Below are 19,317 nucleotides of genomic sequence, written 5' to 3'. Positions count from 1 at the left end.
AGTTGAGTCGTTCCCACACAGCGCCACCAATGTGGCCTGCTGGGAAAGCGGCTCCGAATCACCCATCATTCTCCATGTTCTATGCCAGACCTCCCAGCCCAGCCTCAATATCCCCCCCATCCCACCAGTTTATTCTTTCGCAACCACACCACTTCTCTCAAAAAATATGAGGCTGGGTCTCCCCGTAAAAGCCTGGCTTCCGCTGAATCTTCATCAGACAGCCACCTGGCCACATACAGCAGCTGTCCCGCCAGATAATAGAGTTCAAAATTTGGCAGGGCTATACCCCCCTTATCACACAGGTTCTGGAGTTTCCACAGGGCCACCCGGTTTCTGGAGTTACCCCACACGAAGCTCCTACACACACTATGAAGTTTCACAAATAGGCTCCTGGGAATCAAAAAGGGATATTCACAAAGAAATGCAAGAGTCTAGGCAGGACCACCATCTTGAGCAAGGCCGCTCTCCCCATCATAGTCGGGGGCAATCTAGACCAAAACACCATGCTGTTCTTGACCCCCTCTATTGCTTTCTCTGTGTTATGTTTGTGCTCCGCCTCGATCTCGTGGTAAATATCTACTCCTAGATACCTGAATGTCTCAATCTGCCATGGTATTGGCAGGATGGGCAGCCTCTGCAGCGGGACATTCTTAGATCTGCCCAGGGGAAACAAACTGGACTTTCTAGGGTTCACCGATATGCCCGAGAGGGTGGCGTAACGTTCCATCACCTCCAACACATACTGCAGGTTTTCTTCCGGGTAACGCAGATAAAGGAGCATGCCATCCGCATACAGTGATACCAGGTGTCTACCGCTTATTGTGCTAATACCCACCTCCCCGTATTGTTGCCGCAGGCATATTGCCAGCGGTTCTAATGCCAATATGTATAACATGGGCGACCAGGGGCATCCCTGTCTGGTTCCCCTGCTGAGTTGCCAAATATCTGTGACTATGGACCCTGTTTTGACTCTGGCCATCGGGGTGCTGTACAACAGCTGGACCCACCTGATGTATCCAGGTCCCATTCCGTATCCCCTCAGGGCCGCTTTCAGCCACGGCCACCGTACCAAATCAAAGGCTTTAACCGCGTCAAGCGACACGACAGCCAGCTCGCCCATATCATCCTCAGTTTGGTCAATGATGTGATGTAGCCTCCTATGGTTGTCAGTGATGTTCCTGCCTGGGACATAGCCCGTCTGATCAGAGTGTATCAGCTTACTTATCACCCTCTTCAGCCTGTTAGCCAGCACTGCCGTAAGTATTTTACTATCCTGGTTGAGCATAGACAGAGGTCTGTAGGACCCACACTCCACGGCCGGCTTGCCCGGTTTCAGGAGTGGGATGATCACAGCTTCGCGGAGGGACAATGGAAGTTCCCCCTGTCATAGGCCTTGTTGAACATGGCAAGCAGTGGCTGAAGCAGCTCCTGCTTGTATGTCTTATAAAACTCACTAGGCAACCCATCCGATCCGGGCGCCTTGCACATGGGCAGATTCTGAATCACCACCTCCAACTCATCCAAGGTAAATCCGCTAATGTGTCCAGTATGTCTTGGCCCATATCCTCCCCCGTATCCTCATACAAATGTCTGTAAAATTTAAGAAACTCCTCATTTACCCCTTCTTGGGTATTGCAAATGGGACCTCCCTCATCCCTAATCTCCCTGATCACTGATCGGGGCGTCTCACTCTTATACAGCCAGGCCAGCAGTCTGCCCGGCTTGTCGCCCCCTGCATGAAGCCTCGCCGTGTATTTCTTGTAATTTAATCTACACAACCTATCCCAGAGTGCACAGCAGGTTAACTGTAGGTCCTTGATCTTTGTTCCATTATCACAGGCAGTGTCCTCATGTCGTATGAGGCCCTCCAGCTTCCTTTCCGTTTCCTGAAGTTCCTTTTCAATACCCCCTAGGAGCCCTTTAGATTTGGAAATGGCTACTCCTCGTACCACCACCTTAAATGCCTCCCACAGCGTCCCCATCGAGCGTACGCTGCCTGTGTTTATATCAAAGTATTCCTCGATGGCATCTCTCAGATCCTCTCGGAACCCATCATCTTGCAGTGCCTCTGTCCTAAGTCTCCACGTTGGGATTCGCGATCTGGGGGGCTGGTGTCGCCGCTCCACCACCAAAGGCAAGTGGTCAGATAAAACCCGGGCCTTGTATTCCGCTCCTACCATTTCTCCCGCTATCTCAGCCGCTACGAACACATAATCTAGCCTCGTAAACAAGTCATGTGGTGCTGCGTAGTGCGAGTACTGCCTGTCCGTAGGATGCAGCCTTCTCCACACATCCTCCAGGCCCAGGTCATTCAGCAATGTCCCGAGCGCTTTGGCCGCCGGTGCCGTTTTCCCCACCTTGTCAGCTGACCTGTCCATTCTGGGGTTCAGGGTGCAATTGAAGTCCCCTCCCCACACCACCGCCCCCCCCAGCTAGGGGGCCAAGTTACCATAAAGGGACCCAAAATAGGCAGCCGTGTTATGGTTGGGGGTGTAAAGTTTTATAATTTGCACTTCCCTGTTTTCCAGGAGCCCCGTTACCACCACCATTCTGCCTTCCGGATCTATCGTTGAGCCAAGCACCTGAAACGGCACATGCGGCGCCACCCAGGTGATAACTCCTCTAGCGTACGCAGAGTACGTAGCCCCTACAACATTTCCCCTCCATTTTCTCCTAACCACTTCCAATCTTTCCTTAGTGAGATGAGTCTCCTTTAGCAGGGCTATGTCAATGCGCATCCTCTTCAAGGACTGCATCACTTTATTTCATTTAAGATAACTATTGAGGCCCCGTACATTCCAGGTCACAATTCGGAGATTACCCGATGCCATCTACTCGGTCAGTTCCCAACCCACCAATCCCCTCAATGCTCCCTTCGTTGCTTCGTTTACCGACTTTCCCTCTTCCCTCTTTCAACAATTCCCCCCCTTCATGTTCCCCAACTACACACCACAGCACACAACCCAACCCCACCCCCCACCCTGCCCTACCCCAACAAATGCCCAGCTCCATCCCTGGATCTCAGGCCCACCCGCGTCTGGTCCTGTCTCGTATCCGAGGACTAGGACCCCGCGGGGCGTCACCGATCTAACAGTGACCTAACTAAATATACAACTATTGGGGTCAAGAGGTGTCTCCCAGGAGCTCCCTGTTCTATGTTTTAGGAAAGGTGCATTCAACGGATCCAACCAGCTAATGCTATGACTCACTCCCCGCAAGCACAGTGCAACTCTATATTCAAGTCCCAATGTCTTAGCTATGACACCCTGGTCACCACAGCAACATGCTACTTATCTTCCGCAGCTTCCATTTGGGCATCCGGTTCCTGAGGCCGGCCCTGCATATCCAGCCAGTCCATCGCCTCTGATGGCGTCTCGAAGAAGAGGGATCTGTTCTTGTAAAACGCCTTCAACTTGGCTGGATAAAGCAACATGTAGCGGAGGCCTGCTTCCCTCAGCCTTCTTTTTACCGACCCAAAGTTCATTCTACTGCGCTGTACGAGCAGCGTGTAGTCCGGGTATGCCGTGATCTTTGCTGACCCCCTCTCAATCGTTCCTCCCTTCCGGAAAAATTCGAGAATCCTCTCCCGATCCCGATAGTTTAGGATCTTAGCGATCATCGGCCGCGGGGGGGCTCCTGGGGCCGGTCTCCTTGTCAGGGCCCTGTGCGCTCTTTCAACCGCGAACCCCTTGGTCAGCACCCCGCCCGTTATCTCCTGCAGGAGCAAGGTTTCCACATATTCTGTGGGGTTTGACCCTTCCGTTCCTTCCGGCAGACCCACTATACGGATGTTATTCCGCCTGGAACGACCCTCTGCTTGCTCTGCTCTGTCCTCCTGATTGCCCACCCGTTGCCCAAGGGCATGGAGCTCCTTTGCATGTGCGGCGCACGCCTCCGTGGTCGGGGCCATCTCCTTCTCCAAGGTCCCAGCGCGCTCTGCGATCGTCCGCACATCCTGCCTCACCAGTTTCACCTCTTCTTGGACCGCTCCGATCTTGAGGTCCAGGCCCTCCTGCAGCTCTTTCATAGCCAGGCCCAGTTTCGTCTCCCAGGCCATTTTTAAATCAGCAATCGCTGCCAACACCTCCTGGATCATACCGGGTGTTTACGCCTCTGCCGCAGGGGTCTCCTTACTTTTGCCCCTCTCCGCGCCCGGGGGTGACTTGGCATAGGGCTCCATCGTGGGCTGCTTGATCCTGGGCCTTACCACCTTGGAGGACATCCTGCTATGTCGACTGAGCAGAAGCCTGTCGTGCTTCCCCCCCCACACCAATGTCTGCGTGGTCACGAGTCATCCTCCGCGATCCAGACGTGCGCTCATCTCTCTGCTCGTTGTCTTGAGTGCTTAGGCTTCACCTTGGTGCCTCTCCAGTTCAGATCGCCGTCCCCAGGTTATATTCTCTATCCTCCTTCTCTGCTGCAGACTGTGTGGTGTCTGCCCTTTGTTGGGGGCTATTGACCCACCCGAGACCAATCCTGCACACTGTGTGGTGCTTCACAGCCTGCTGCTGCCGTATGTGCTGTATGCAGGGCCCCCCACAGCCGTGCCCGGAATATGTACCAGCTGCCCTTTGCTTCCCTGGAATGGGCTGTGTCCTCCCACGTACCAGGTCTCGTACAGTCCTATCCGCGAGTCTCCACTGTGTTTCTTCTGGGCACCGGAGGACGGGCAGGGCCGCCGGGTCCGTTCACTTCTGCGCTGGGGCCCAGCTGGGCCTCCCGGCAAACTGGTTCGCAAAGGCGATCTCAGCGCCTGTTTTCGCTGAGGCACTAGCTACTCCCTATTTGCCCATCGGGGTGTTCCATATGTCCCAAAGTGGGCCGTTTTATTCAGCCTCATTAAGAGGATGCCAGGGTCCTCCAATGTCTGCGCTCTGTCCAGGCAGCACTGCGATCTGTCTTTTAACCTGTCCTCGGCGCTGGGGCTCCGTCTCCATGTAAGCCTCCCCAGCCACCGTATCACAGCTATTATTTCCTGGCCCAGGCGAATTGACCCCCCTATTCTGCCATTCACGTTGCCACATGCAGCTGCTCTGCTGCCAGGGGTGTGCCCACGCACGCATTCTGGGGCCTGGGATGTCTCCGCTAGTCCGTCCGACTAGGTCTGCAGCCCTTGGGGGACTGGGGGCCTCCGCCTCAGGCGCTCCGGTGCGCCCGACTTCAGCAGCGCCAACTGAAGCGCTCTCCAAGGCAGCCGCTCCCGGATTTCTCTGCGGCCGCACCACGCTGGCTCCAGCTTCGTATGCCCGGCAGCCCGTATTGCTCTACCCTTCACGTTACCACATGCAGCTGCACTGCTGCCATGGGTGTGCCCACGCACGCTTTCTGGGGCCGGGGATGTCTCCGCTAGTCCATCCGACTAGGTCTTCAGCACTTGGGGGACTGGGGGCCTCCGCCTCAGGCGCTCCGGTGCGCCCGACTTTAGCAGCGCCAACCGAAGCGCTCTCCAGGGCAGCCGCACTCTGACTCCACCGCGGCCGCTCCACGCCGGCTCCAGCTTCGTATGCCTGGCAGCCCGTGTCTCCGTGGGGGCCGGCACTCCCCCCTATTCTGCAACTCGCCCAGCGGCGGTCTGCAGGTGTCCTCGCCCCTCAGGCTCACGCCCGCAGCGCCAGGCGCACAGCGCCAGTTGTCCTCTGCTCAGCTTTCTGCGGCTGCGAGGGGCACGCTCTCTCTCTCGCCCCAGCGCCGCATGCAGGGGTTCTCTATGTCTCCCCTCAACACAACGGGCCGTCTCCAGCCTGATCCATGTGTGCGGGCAAGCCCGGGTCTATTCTTGTTTTCACAGGTCCGACGGGTGCAACAGCTGCATTACCCGCTTCCACGGGCGGCCGCAGTCTTATGGCCAGTGACTGTTCCTTTGTCTCCGGCCGCCATCTTTGCCATCTTCATGCCCCGAGTCCCCAGCTGCTACGGATGGCCATTGCTCCTCAGGTCTTCCTCTATTCAGCCCGCTCCAGCGCTCGATGCACACGCCAGGCATTCATGTATTCATGGTTGAGCTTCGATGTTGCTAGTTTTGCAAAATCCCTCTTTTTCTGCGAGGATCGGTGGCGGATCAGTGGGAGCTCCTCCAGAGCACGTCTGTTCACGTAGCCATGTAGCCACGCCCCCCATCTTTATATCTAGTTGTTCTGTGTTGTGTCTCTGTAGGAGAACTGGTCCATAGAAATGATCTCAATCATAATGAAAATCTCTGAAAAAAAGGGGTTTGTGTTTCATTTGATGAAAAATTACTGTTCTTACACACCTAAGTCTGTGAGGGCCTGCATGTATTTATCTATCCGACCCTTTCAATTGTGTCTATGACAATTTAGCCCACCTGGGCAGAACAGGGTCTTGACCAGGAGCCCTGCTTCCTTAATCATAAATCGGTGAAAGACAGGAGAGCGGCCCCCACTTTATAAAAGGTAAGGGGGGCAAAACAGTCCTCAGACAATCTGTTAACCTTTTCTTATCGCCGTGCAATGTAATAACATTTTTTTTCATACACTGTTGAGCAGATCTCAGTTGCTTATTTCGATCAACAATAACATAAGGCCATTCATAAAGGCTTAACCATCATTTAATGTTGGGCTGACAATGAACATGTGCAAACTCAGCCGAGGGGTGCGACTGGGGCGTTCATGTCATAATGAGATGTGGTGAAATCTCCACTAAATTCTAGCACACGTTCTGCCTCAAAACTAACACTTGAGAGAAACACCGTCGATTTTAAGGACTCCATACAACTAACGTTGGAAACAGCACATCCCTCTGCCAGGTCACATGTCGCCGCTCTGCAAGGAGATAGCACTTCCATCTGCCACCAGGAACCATCCCTTCCTCCCCAATGTTTACATATTACTCTGAAGGGAGGTTAGCCTCAGACATTCAGTAAAGCTACATTTGCCCTATCCTTTATTCAGTAGCAAGCCATGCAGAGACTGCGCTAGAGAACTTGCCTTGACTTGTGTATTCGGTTGGAATCCATCTAGCTGGTTTAAGAGTTCAAGCATGGTTCTCTGTACCTCTCGATCACCAGCTTTTTCACTGTCAAACCTGCACAAGAGAGAAATCAAACAGCATGTAGTGGATACCACAACAAACCTGTATAACAGTGACTATAAATTAAGCCTTGACAAGGACACACAGTTACAATAAAAACAAGTGGCTGCATATTGTCTTTCATTATGTTTTAGCCTTGTAAACAGTCCATCATCACTTCCCTGTTTGCCCCATCTACCACCCTCTCCCTTTTCCTCCTAGTTCCCGTCCATCTTCCAATCTCCCTGTACAACACCTCCCACCCCCCCCCCCAAATCAGCAACTTCTTTTCACATACCATTCCCTCCTTTTAGCTCTCCAGAATTAGACCTTTATCCGCTACTTGAATTCAGCCTTTCGTGCCCTGCTCTGTAGATTACCTCCTATAGTTTTCAAACTACAAAACTTCATTCCTCCATCTATGCTACTTCATGTAGCCCTGTGTCACAACTGCCAGGCAGACCCTACTACTCACCTCTTGGTCCCAATGGCATCCAGTTCATCAATAAATATAATAGAAGGAGCTTTCTCTTTAGCCAAAGCAAAAGCATCCCGGACTAGTTTAGCCCCATCGCCAATGAACATCTGCACCAGCTGTGGGCCGGCCAACTTCAGGAAGGTTGCCTGGAGAAAAGACAGAAGCACACACCTTTAGGAACTAGAGGGTACTGTGGCTACAGCTGAATTATAACTGGAAAATTATATGGGCATTGACTAGACTCATACTGGTGTTCACCGCTATATTTAATTCTGGATAGTATTATCGAAATGATTGCCTACATGGCCCTGGAAATCATTTGTACAAAAAGGGGCACTGAGCTCACGCCCTCTTTTCTGCATAAACACTTGAGAGGCCACTCCACGTTGGCCAATCAAGGATGGGCGAATTAAAGTGTAAACACACCCCTTCAACCCTCTTGACTGAAAAGGAAAAAATGCTCTGGCTCAGAAAATGAAGGGAGTGCTTGCGTATGGGCAAATGGGCAAGAAGCAGTAAAGATCATTATACGAATGGGCTCAATGTAAGAAAGCTGCTGAGACAATTAAGGGCGAATAGGTTTCCCAATTCCTCATCTTATTCTGTGCAGCACAAACCCTGTTCTGTAAATTCAATCTGAACAGCGGATGCCTTGATACTTAACCCATTCAGAATTGCTGTGTAATAAATGCCAGAATCTCGTTTTAAACTGCGGTGCACATGGCTCCATTCCACATTATCCTGCGCCTCATATGCATCAGTCCTTACCTTACTTCCGCACTGCATTAGCTCTAGTTCTTACCTTAGTCTGTGCAGCACACGCTCGCGCCAACAAGGTTTTCCCAGTGCCAGGGGGGCCATACATCAGAACACCTTTGGGGGGTTGGATACCAAGGTTCTCAAACTTCTCTCTGTGATTCATGGGCAGCACAATGGCCTCCACAAGCTGGAAGGAGAAAAAAAAGTGTAAAATCACTGCATTTGCATCTGAAATGCCTGGTTTCCCTTGTCTTCCAATCCCCTGCTTATATGGTTTAGGTGCCGACCCCCTGGTCGAGAAATTACCATATATAACAGGAGTGGGTTGTGTCTTTAGTGCACCACGCTATCTGTTTTTGTATTATACTGGCACTATTTAATTCTCCATTATGTGCCAAGTACTTAGTTGAATTGATCGAGATACATATGTGTTGCATAATAATTATATGGAATACATTACTCACCGTAATCGTATTTCTGGTGCTTGTATCTGCTTAGATTCACCTAGTGTAAGTCGCAGAGTATTACAAGATTTGTTTTCGAAACCCGAAAACAGACGTCGACAGGGCGTGTTTAGTAATACTAGCCCTAGTGTGACGTGTACTGTACCCATGGTCCTTCATGCGTCGAGCTACCTCAAAATTGTGTGTTTCTGTCATGAGGTTGCATGAAGTGTAGAGCGAGTACAGATGTGATAAAAGCAGAAACAGTGATAACCCAGAAAACATTATGCACATTCTGCTCCAGTAGGGGAGGATGGGTGGGCGCATTTGAATCCAAGTAGATACAAGCACCAGAAATACGATTACAGTGAGTAATGTATCGTTTCTGGAGCTTGTGTATCTGCTTACATCACATGCTCTGCAAAAATTAGCGAGCAGTATCTGGAGAAGGAGGTGGGAAGTTAGAAGGTACAGCAGCAAAGATGTTTCAGGACCGCATGTCCCACCTATGAATCTGCTTTAGAATGTGTGTCAATGCAGTAATGCTGTGTTAACGTATGGATGGAACTCCATTTAGCAGCTTTGCAGATGGCGTCTAGCGGGACGTTTGCAATGAAAGCTAAGGTAGCTTCTGTACCTCTGGTAGAGTGTGCCCTACGGGTGAAAGGTAAGACTCTCTTGGATGGGGAATAGCAGAGCTGGATGCACTGGACTATCCATTTGGAGATGGCATTCTTTGATATGCGATCACCCTCTCTACCAGGCGCTATGGAAACAAGAGTTGGTCCGTTTTCCTTGGAGGTTTTGTTCTGTTCACATAGTACAAGACCGCCATACATACATCAAGTGTATGGAGGCTTCTTTCTGCTGAGTTTGATGGATTTTGAAAGAAGGTAGGAGGTTCTATGGATGGGTTTACATGGAACTTTGAAATGAACATAAGTGAGAACCTAGCAGGTGTTCGGAGGACAACCTTGTCCAGATGTACAATGAAAAAGGGGTCTTGTAAGGACAATGCCTGTAGCTCACTGACTCGTCTTATGGAGGAGATAGCTACTAGGAATGCAGTTTTGTAAGTAAGATGTTTTAGGCTGGCCTTGTGGACCCATGAGCTTGGAGAGCACACCATTGAGATCCCAACCCGGAGGATGGTTGGAAATTCGGGGTATAGCCTCTTTACCCCTACCATGAATGCTTTAATGATGGTGACTTTCCACCAGTACACTTTATTCTGCGAGGTGGTGTAAGCCGACAGGGCTGCCAGATGCACCTTTATGGAGTTAAATACTAGGCCGGAGTTTAGTAGGTAAAGCATGTAGTGTAGAATGTTAGCTGGAGAACATTCTATTGGGTTTAGTGATTGTGATGTGCACCATATCACAAATCTCTTCCACTTATTAAAAAAAGCAGTGCCTGCTGTTAGGTTTTCGTGCCTCTAAGGATATCCATACACCTTTGTGGAAGATTTAAGTGGCCAAACTAGGACTTCAGGAGCCAAGTTGTCAAATTCATTGATTGTGGGTGGAGGGGTGCCCCTTTGTGTTGTGTGAACATGTATGGGCACGGGAGCATCATTGGGTTACACATCGCCACCTTGAGCAGATGTGGAAACCAAGGCTGTCTCGCTCACATAAGAGCAACCAGGATCATCATTTGTTCCTGGTGCATCTTGCGCACCATCTTGCTCAGGAGTGGTGTCAGGAGGTGCGGGGGGAGGAAGCATAAGCAAATTTCCCTGACCAGTTCATCCACAAGGTGTTCCCCTTGCACCCTGGTTGGGGAAACCTGCATACAAAGTATGGTCATTGTGCGCTTAGGTTTGTGGCAAACAAATCTATTGGGGGTTGGGGGGTGATCCCACAGTTGGAATATTCTGTCTAGATATCTCTGTCGAGCTGCCACTCGTGTTCTTCTGGTAGAGGGTGTCTGCTTAGAGTGTTTGCCAGAAAATTGAGTTCCCCTGGAACATGTTGAGATGTTAGGAACATATTCCGCTTGAGGGCACACGTCCATATTTTTTGGGATAGCATGGACAGAGAGTGTGTGCCTCCTTGCTTGTTCAGATAGAACATGGTGGTGGTGCCGTCTGAGATCCTGCACCGTTTGACCCTTGAGATGTTGCTGAAAGGCCTGAAGAGCACTGAGGACTGCCAAGAGTTTTAGGAAGTTGATATGTCTTGTGCTTCCCCCCCCCCCCACCTTCCCATCTGGCCAGTGAAGCATCTGTAGGTAGGATCGCCTCTGCTGGTGGAGCGCAAAAAAAGCACAAAAAGGTTTTCCTTTAAACAGGTAGTCCTTGGACCACCAGCGAAGAGCCTGAACCAGGGTTAGCGAAACACCTACTAGATCGTCCCACTGTCCGCTTGCCTGAGACCACTGTTTCGCTAACCATTCGTGCATTGGATGCATGCACAGGCACGCGTTTGGAACCAAGTGAATGTATGAAGCCATCATCCCAAGCAAGCGCATTGCTTTGCCTACAGTTATCTGGTGACTGACCTTGTAGTGAGGTACCTGCAACATCATTTTCTGTACTCTTGTTTGACCGGAAAGCCAGCTCCTCTCGTGTTTAGAATAGTCCCTAGAAATTGTTTTATTTGGCTGGGGACTAGACTTGATTTCTTCTAGTTTATGGAGAAACCCAGACTGAAGAGAAGGTTTATTGTCTTTTGTGTATTTAATTAGCAAATTTGAGGCGTTTCCCCGAGTGATTAGTCAGTCGTCCAGATGAGGGTATACCGGGATGGACTTTCTGCGCAGGTGTGCTGCCACTACTGCTAGCACCTTTGTGAATACTCTTGGTGCCGAGGCGATGCCGAATGGGTGTACTTTGAACTGGTAGAGGGGGGGGCCTGCTACCTTTTTCTAAAAATGTTGCAAGCAACTTGGGATTGGTCACCCTAAGTTGCATGGGGGAGCCCAGATGTGGACCCCCTGCTCACTGTGCTCAGAGGCACAGCTCCATCTCACTGATCAGGCCCAACAAGGGTGAAACATGTGTATGGGGTTGCTGTAGGTACTCTTGTTCAGAAGGGAATTGCCATAGCATTTCGGTGCTGGACTGCCCATGTGGGCGGGACAAAGACTGATATGCAAATAAATATTTCACATCTGTGAAAGGTACAGGGAGCAAAAAGCGATAGCTGCAAACTCAAGGTGGGGAAAAAAAAAAACACAGAACAGGTTATCGTGCCATGTTCTTTCTGGAGAGGGGCGGCTGCTACCTTTTTAAAAAAATACTTTGAACTGGTAGTGTACTCCTGCCATCCTGAAACATTTTCTGTGCGCACGGTGCATTGAAATATGAAAGTATGCATATTTCATGTCCAACGTCGCCATGTAGTCTCCCTGTTTTAAGAGTAGAATTCCCTCCTGGAGCAGGATCATACGAAACTTTAGGGGTTTGACACATTTGTTTGCAGGGCGCAGATCTAATTCTGGGCGCATGGTAATGTCTTTCATTGGCGCAAGGAAGTATGTTGACTAAATACCCTTGTTTAGCTCGTTTGCCGGGACGATCTCTATGACATCCTTCTCAAGCAGCACCTTCATTTCCTCCAGCAGTATGCTTTGTTCTTCTGCTGTCATTTTCTTTGTCTCAGTGGGTGGTAGGGTGGTTTTTGGAGCAACTTGATACAATACCCACCTGCCATGGTGGACAACACCCTCTGACGTTATCCCCTCCCATGCGTGGGTGAAGTGAGAAATTCGGCCTCCTACTGTAGTGGCATGGGAGGGGGCCTGAAGCGACGTGTCATTGTTTGGCAGGGGTTGAGCCTCTCCCCTTCCTCTGCCCCTTTTATTTCCTCTATGAAAATTGGACAAGGAACCTTGACCATGTGACTGGCCCCAAGACAAGGACTGTATGCCTTGAGAGTAGCCCGAGGAACATTGCGCACCCTGGCCCCTAAATCTCCTAAAGTTTGCGGAGCCCCCTTGGGAATAGGGTTTATTTGAAAACTGTCCAATGGATTGAAGAGTCTCGTACTCCTCCTTGGCACTCTTGAGGGGGTCTTCTACGGCCTTCCCGAACAACACATTTTGCTCCACTGGCATGTTTAAGAGGGTTGCTTGAGTCTCTAGCTTGAACCCTGATTGTCTAAGCCAAGCATGGCGCTTGATGAGTGTTCCCTCCGCTATGATGCGCCCTGCATGATCTGCTGCATCAAGGTTATTCCTTAGGGTGCAATTTGAGATCTGCCTTCTGAGATAGTCTTCAGTAATTGAGCCTTTAGTGGTTCAGGGACGGCTTCCATAAGGGGTTCCAGATCATCCTATTGGTGGCAGCCGTAACTAACTAACAACGTAGCGTTATTAGCAATTCTGGCCTGGTATGCTACAGAAGAGGAGACCTTTCTCCTGAAAGTATATATCTTTTTGCTCTCCTTGTCTAGCGGGGCTTCTACCGACACCAAGGGAGTGCCTGCCCCTATCCTGGTTATCATTAGGGAATCTGGCTTGAGCTGACCCCTGATATACAGCGGGTCTGTGGGCGTGGGCCTGAATAGCTGCTCTATTCTATGGTTGACCGCCCTCGTGAGACTAGGCGCCAATAGGGATGGTTGGCTAAGTCTTTGGACAGACTGCAGACGTGGTACAAACTGGGTGGCGGACCTTTTGTCCCTAGAATATGTTCCGCAAAATCCCTGTCGACCGGTGCCTCCCGAGTGTTGATATTAAAATGCTGTGCTGCATTTAGTAGCAGTTGTACTGGAGTTGTCAATCGGCAAATCTGCTACCAGCTGGTCCTGGTGGTCTGGCGACTGGATCACGTAAACGTCGCCATAAAACTGGTCTTGGCCATAGAGATCCCCCTGAGATCCTGGGTCTGGCTTGGTCGTCATAATATGAGTTCTGAGAGGGGTCTTGGTATGTCTGAGAAGTGTCTTGGAACGTTGAGGCCGTATTGTCTAGGGCAGAGGGGCTAGGCTGTGGCTCAAGACACAAGACTTCTTTGGCAGGGGGGTGGCTGTGCTGATGCCCCTGGCTGTGAGGCATCTTTAAGAATTGTTAACTGGTCAGGATGTCTGCCATGAAGTCTACAAAACAAGACATTTGCCTTATAATCTTATTTAATTTTTTAGGTGTATACCCGCATGTGGGTAGGAAACCTGACATGACGGGTGGCCTGGGAGGGAGTGACATCCTTGACAGGGGTGGCCTGGAAGAGAGTGACATCCTTGTGGTCCATGTCACCCGAGAGGGTGTCCAAGGATATGGAAAACCCTGTATGTGCGTCTTTTGGGGCCAAGGGCGTCGAAAAATTAGACTTTTTCAGCGACTTCGCCTTAAGCAGAGAAGCACTAACATGTTTCTTAATTAGTTCTTGCACTTTGGCGTTTTCTTGGGGGAGCTGTCGAGCAGTCAAGCGGCCGTGTAGGTAAAAATTCATGTAGTAACACTATGAGATTACACAACACTTAACTGCTGGTACTAGGTAACCCACCTTTTGGTATAGGTTTGTACTACACAAGTTGGTAGTGTGACTGAGCAGCCAGGCCTATCTCAAGAGGGGTAAATGTGAGCTGTAGAGCTGTAGCAAAGAAATTCGCAAATACAAGTAGCCAAGTAACACTTACACTCAAGGTTTCAGTTATAAATGGTTATTTATCAATTTTTAAATAAGCGTTCTTTAAAAAGGGTCACATGTGTAACAATCAAATATACTTTTCCAGAATCAGCACAAGTTTAGTGCATACTCTTTAGAGATGCTTTTTACACACTTCCTACACCCAGAGGTGACTTAATTCACAAGGACAGTCTTGGCATTTATATGTCACTAGGTATACTTTGCAGATTGTGAGGTTGCAAAAAGGAAAGGTTAAAGGAAAGAAATTAAAACAGGTACTCAGGGCATGCGAGTATACTTAAATCTTCCAATGAAGTCTAGACAAGCCTTTCCCAGCAACAGTCTAAAAAAGTTGCCACCTATGAGGGACAGAAATATCAAAGTCAATGGACTAGAAGAGTCTGGACAGCCAAAGTCAATTGGAGCACAGTCTATGGATCAGAGTCACATCTTAGATTTTGAAAAAAAGTCTTGCACAAAGTTAGAGAGTTTTGTAGAAATCACTTGTAGGGTCACTATCTGTTACTCTTGTGGAAAGCGTTGGGATCAACTCTAGGGTAAGCCAATGCAAGTCTCAACTGAGAAAGCACAGCTCAAAAAGACACGGAGGCAAGTCTAAATAGTACTTCTGGTTTGAAGAAGAGTGGTCCAGCTGGATTCTGTACGGTTGCAGCGATGCAGATCCTGGGTTCCTGAGCCTAAGTCGTGGGGACAAGAGGGAGGACGTCTGGAGGGATCCTGTGGCAGTAATTTGGGAGCAGTTGGCAGCTACAGGCTCTTTAGGATCAGCAGCACTTCGCAGTTTCAGCGCTCAGTAAACAGCACCACCGCGAATCTTGGATACCAGTTGGGCTTCCTTCACTCCTTGGGTCCTGCACTCAGACGTTGCATTCGACTACGGATTTCTCGACCCTTGGCACTCGGTTCTTGCCGCAGGGAAGAAGTACAGCCAATCAGGGAAGATGGTCCAGTGGAGCTTGTCTCTGGGTTAGTTTGTCCCACTAACCCAGAGGTCTTCAAACTGTGGGGCGCGGCCGCCTCCTAGGGGGGGGCGCCCGAGCCCAGCATGAAAAGTTTTTTTTTTTTTTTAGATTGGAGGAAATGGGAGGGGCCAGCTCACATGTTCAGACTGGACCATAAAACGGTCAGGCACCAATGAAAACATGGCCAGCAGTTGCAAATGGATATTCAGTCCTTTAGTAACAAACTGTTTGAATAGTACCCAAGGGGTTATTTTTTATTCAAATGTAAACCAATTGTGATATTTAAAGACTATTTATTCAGCAACAATGTTCAAAACTACTAGCTGCATAGTGAAGCAACTCCTCAAACTGGCCCACGTTGGCCAAAAAAGTGACCCATTTTGATTGGCCTACACTAGCATTTTGCATTTTTGGTACAGTCATCGCCCTATTGCCCTATAGGCCAGTCCAGGCATGCCAACTCATCCATAATGGGTGAGGGGGCATCCACCCACAGGCCACCTCACCCATTATGCAGGAGGCGAGGAGCCAGCCCAGTGAAACACTAAGCACTCCCTCAGCTGCTTTTTCCAGCTGAGGGAGTGCTCCTGGGCTGGCTGAACTGTCAAAGGGAAACACTGTTTGCCTTTGACAGTGCATTTCCCCAGCCACACATGATCACTGAGCCATGCAACGCTGGGGGTGTTTTGCTTCGCCAGACTTGCATAGCTCATTGGAAATGCTGGCTGGGGCACTGCATGTATGTATATGCGAGGGGGTGCTCCTGCACCTCCTCGCACATACGGGCAGAGCAACCTGGAGCGGGGCATTTTAGCAACCATGCGCAGGCCCCTGCAGAAGGTACGTTTATGGCAATTTATTTTTTATTTAAATGTGTATGGATGTGTTTATGTTTGTGTTATGGGACTGTGGTTGGAGCAGGATGGGCGGCAGCATTGGGATAGTGGTGGGAGTAGGGTGGGGAGAGCCCTGGGTCTGTACTGGGAGTAGGGTGCGGTGACGGCGCGTAAAGGTTCATAGCCATTTCTACATACTCTCCATCCGGCACTTTTAGGGGGGCCGGCCTGCCCAAACTTGGCTCAGGGGGGGCCCAGGCCAAAAAAGTTTGAAGACCACTGCACTAACCCAAGGCAAGAAGTCATCCTTTCTGGAGCTTCTCTTCTTGATCAGACAAAGGAGTTTCAGCACAGCAGCAGGGCTTCACCGGGCAAATCAAAGTCCCAGGAGGTTGCAGGAAGCTTTGTTCACAGTTTCTTCGTCAGTTGTTTCTCCCCGCGGTTTTTAAGCAAGTTTCTCCTATTCATGCACAGCCACCAGCCATTTAAAGTAGTGAGGGCAACACAAATGTTTACATGAGACTGTAGGATAAGGGGCTACTAGGTCAACCCCCCCAGCACTCCACATATGATGGTGTGCTGGACCCACAAAGCAAATAGGTAAGTAAAGTCAATTTCACTTTACTATTCTAAGGAACAGTAGTTCACACAAGAAATGTATTTAAACCTTATGAGAAATCTAAAGGATTGCTCTGTGACACTGCACTAAAAGGTGCTGTGTGTCACCATACAAAAAGTAGATGCCTATGGAGTTGGTCAGACTCCAAACACATGATCCAAATCAGGTCAAAACACAAGAGAGGTAGAAAAAGGTCTCAATCACTCCAGGGTTAAAATTAAACTGGCCTAACGTCCAGCAAAAGAGCTGGGGGTCTACAAGGTGGGAGAAATTAAGCACTCAAATATTCTGCCTAGCACTCGCCCCCCCTCCCAACCCCCCCAGACTAAGGGACAGGAGGATCTAATCCTCACCCGGATGGATCTCCTGTTGCAAGTCGGTTAAAAATTGTTTGAGGAGAACACCAGTAACTTTTTGTAACCCTTGCTATGGCACTTTTTAACTGGTGTTTACATTTGATATTGATATTATATTTGTATCACGCTCATACACAAGTGTTTCAGAGCGTGACGAAAGGGAAGGGAAGGGAACAAGGGAGAACAAAAACAACGATCTTACTGGGCCCAGTGACATTGAGGACGTGCAGGGGAGAGAGAAAGGAGGAAAGTGCATGGGGGAGGGAAAAAGTGGAAAGTGCCGAGCAAAGGAAAATAAACAACAGTGGTAGTGCAGCCAGCAAGTGCTGGTTTAAGGTACAGAAATGGGGTGTCTGATAAGTGCAAAAACGGGTGGGTGGGGGGTGGGGTAGTTGGGGGTAGTTGGGGGTAGAGACTAGTGTAGAGAAGGAGCCAAGTACCCCCACCTCAACCACGTCGCCCATATTGCCGATACGTTGGGAGCCAGTGTGTGAGACCGGTGCAGTACCAGTTAAAATACTGATACCAAAGAATCCTGGAAGCAAGGTTCCCACCATTGAGAAAACCATAGCTGCATACGAGAAAATATGATGGCCATTTGAATGAAACCCCGGAAGAAGCAGAACAAATGAATAACCAAGATGAATGGTGACATCATGCAAAGTCGAGCTGACGTACATAGAAGAGATGCAGAGACAAGAGAACGCAGATATTCTATAAGGCATCAAGAAAGTATCAAGGATAAGTGACATCTCGGGACCAAGGTGAAGAAGCTTATGCCACAGAAATGATGAAGAACCTGTTTTATACGTGTACAGATGCAGAGAAACGCAAGCAGACAAAGTATTCTTGAGGCTCGTTTCATAGTGAATAGATTGAGGCATGCACCAGTATGACATGCATTACTCACTGTAATAGCATTTCTGATGAGTGTATCTGCTTAGATTCACATGCTGTGCATATGGTCCGACATCCAGTGGTAACCGCAGAGTATAGCATCTTGTCTTTCGGGGACCGAAAGGGGACGTCGGCATAGGCATGTCTATAACACTACCCCTATCGTGACGTGTAGTGTACCCAAAAACCCTCACGTGCCGAGGTCCCTCCGATTGTATTTTTTCTGCCATGAGGGAGCCCAAGGCTATTGTGAGCGAGTACATAAAGAGAGAAAGTAGTAAGACGTCTATGTTCCTTCTATCCGAGCGGGGAGGAAGGGTGGGCGCATGTGAATCTAAGCAGATACAATCATCGTAAATGCTATTACGGTGAGTAATGCATGTCTTCTGATCCTTGTTAATCTGCTTAGAATCACATGCTGTGCATAGACTAGCAAACAGAACCCGGAGTTGGAGGTGGGTTGTGAGAACGAACAGTAGTGAAAAGATGTCTTAGTACTGCTTGTCCCACTTGAGAATCAGATCTAGAATGAGTGTCTAGGCAACAGTGTTTTGTAAAAGGTGTGTACAGAACTCCAAGTTGCCGCTTTGCAAATGGACGATTTGCAATGAATCCCATGGAAGCCCCAGTGCCCCGAGTAGTGTGCTCTAGGCTTGAAGGGCAGTTCTCTCTTAGCAAGAGAGAAACATATTGTGATGCATTCGACAATCCACCTTGAGATAGCCGATTTAGAGACAGAGTGCCCTTCTCGACCAGCTGCCACTGAAATGAAAAACTGGTTAGTTTTTCTCAGTGGTTTCGTTCTTTCCAGGTAAAACATGACTGCCATGCGCACAGCTAGTGTGTGTAGGCTTCTTTCATCCATGTTAGTGGGATTCTGGAAGAAAGTGGGTAGTTCAATTGATTGGTTCACATGGAACTTCGAGATGAATTTAGGTTCAAACCTGGGGTGAGTGCACAGAACTACCTTATCCCTGTGGACTGTCACAAAGGGGTCTACAACTGAAAGTGCCTGTAGTTCACTAACTCTAAGTGATAGCTACTAGGAAGGCCGTCTTCTAAGTAAGGCATTTTAGACTTGCTTTATGCATTGGTTCACAGGGAGACCCCATGAGTCTAGTCAAAACCACATTTAGATCCCATCCGGGAGCTGGGTTAGAAATGGAGGGGCGAATTCTCTTAATCCCTTCAATAAAGGCCTTAATAACAGGTATTTTCCACCACAACACTTTCTGTTGTGACGTAGTGTAGGCTGATAGAGCAGCTAGATGAACCTTTAGGGAATTGAAAACAAAACCCGAGTCTAACAAATGAGTTAGGTACAACACATTGTGGGTAGGCGAGCAGTCAA

At 49.4% G+C, this 19,317-nt stretch overlaps 1 protein-coding gene across 1 annotated transcript in view; it reads right to left on the bottom strand.

The window, feature by feature from the left end:
• Positions 1–19,317, bottom strand: part of PSMC3 (proteasome 26S subunit, ATPase 3) — a 226,388-nt gene that overhangs the window by 42,365 nt on the left and 164,706 nt on the right. Inside the window, exons 7-9 of the mRNA XM_069623108.1 lie at positions 8,307–8,450; positions 7,502–7,650; positions 6,945–7,041 (exon numbers count right to left, since the gene is read on the bottom strand). Of these exons, the coding sequence (XP_069479209.1) occupies positions 6,945–7,041; positions 7,502–7,650; positions 8,307–8,450 (390 nt within the window). The remainder of the gene's footprint in view (positions 1–6,944; positions 7,042–7,501; positions 7,651–8,306; positions 8,451–19,317) is intronic.

Source organism: Ambystoma mexicanum, chromosome 11, assembly GCF_040938575.1.
Source record: "Ambystoma mexicanum isolate Mex_15411 chromosome 11, UKY_AmexF1_1, whole genome shotgun sequence".
NCBI lineage: Eukaryota > Metazoa > Chordata > Amphibia > Caudata > Ambystomatidae > Ambystoma > Ambystoma mexicanum.
Note: the sequence above shows the minus strand (reverse complement) of the source record. Positions and strands in the feature narration are given on the sequence as shown.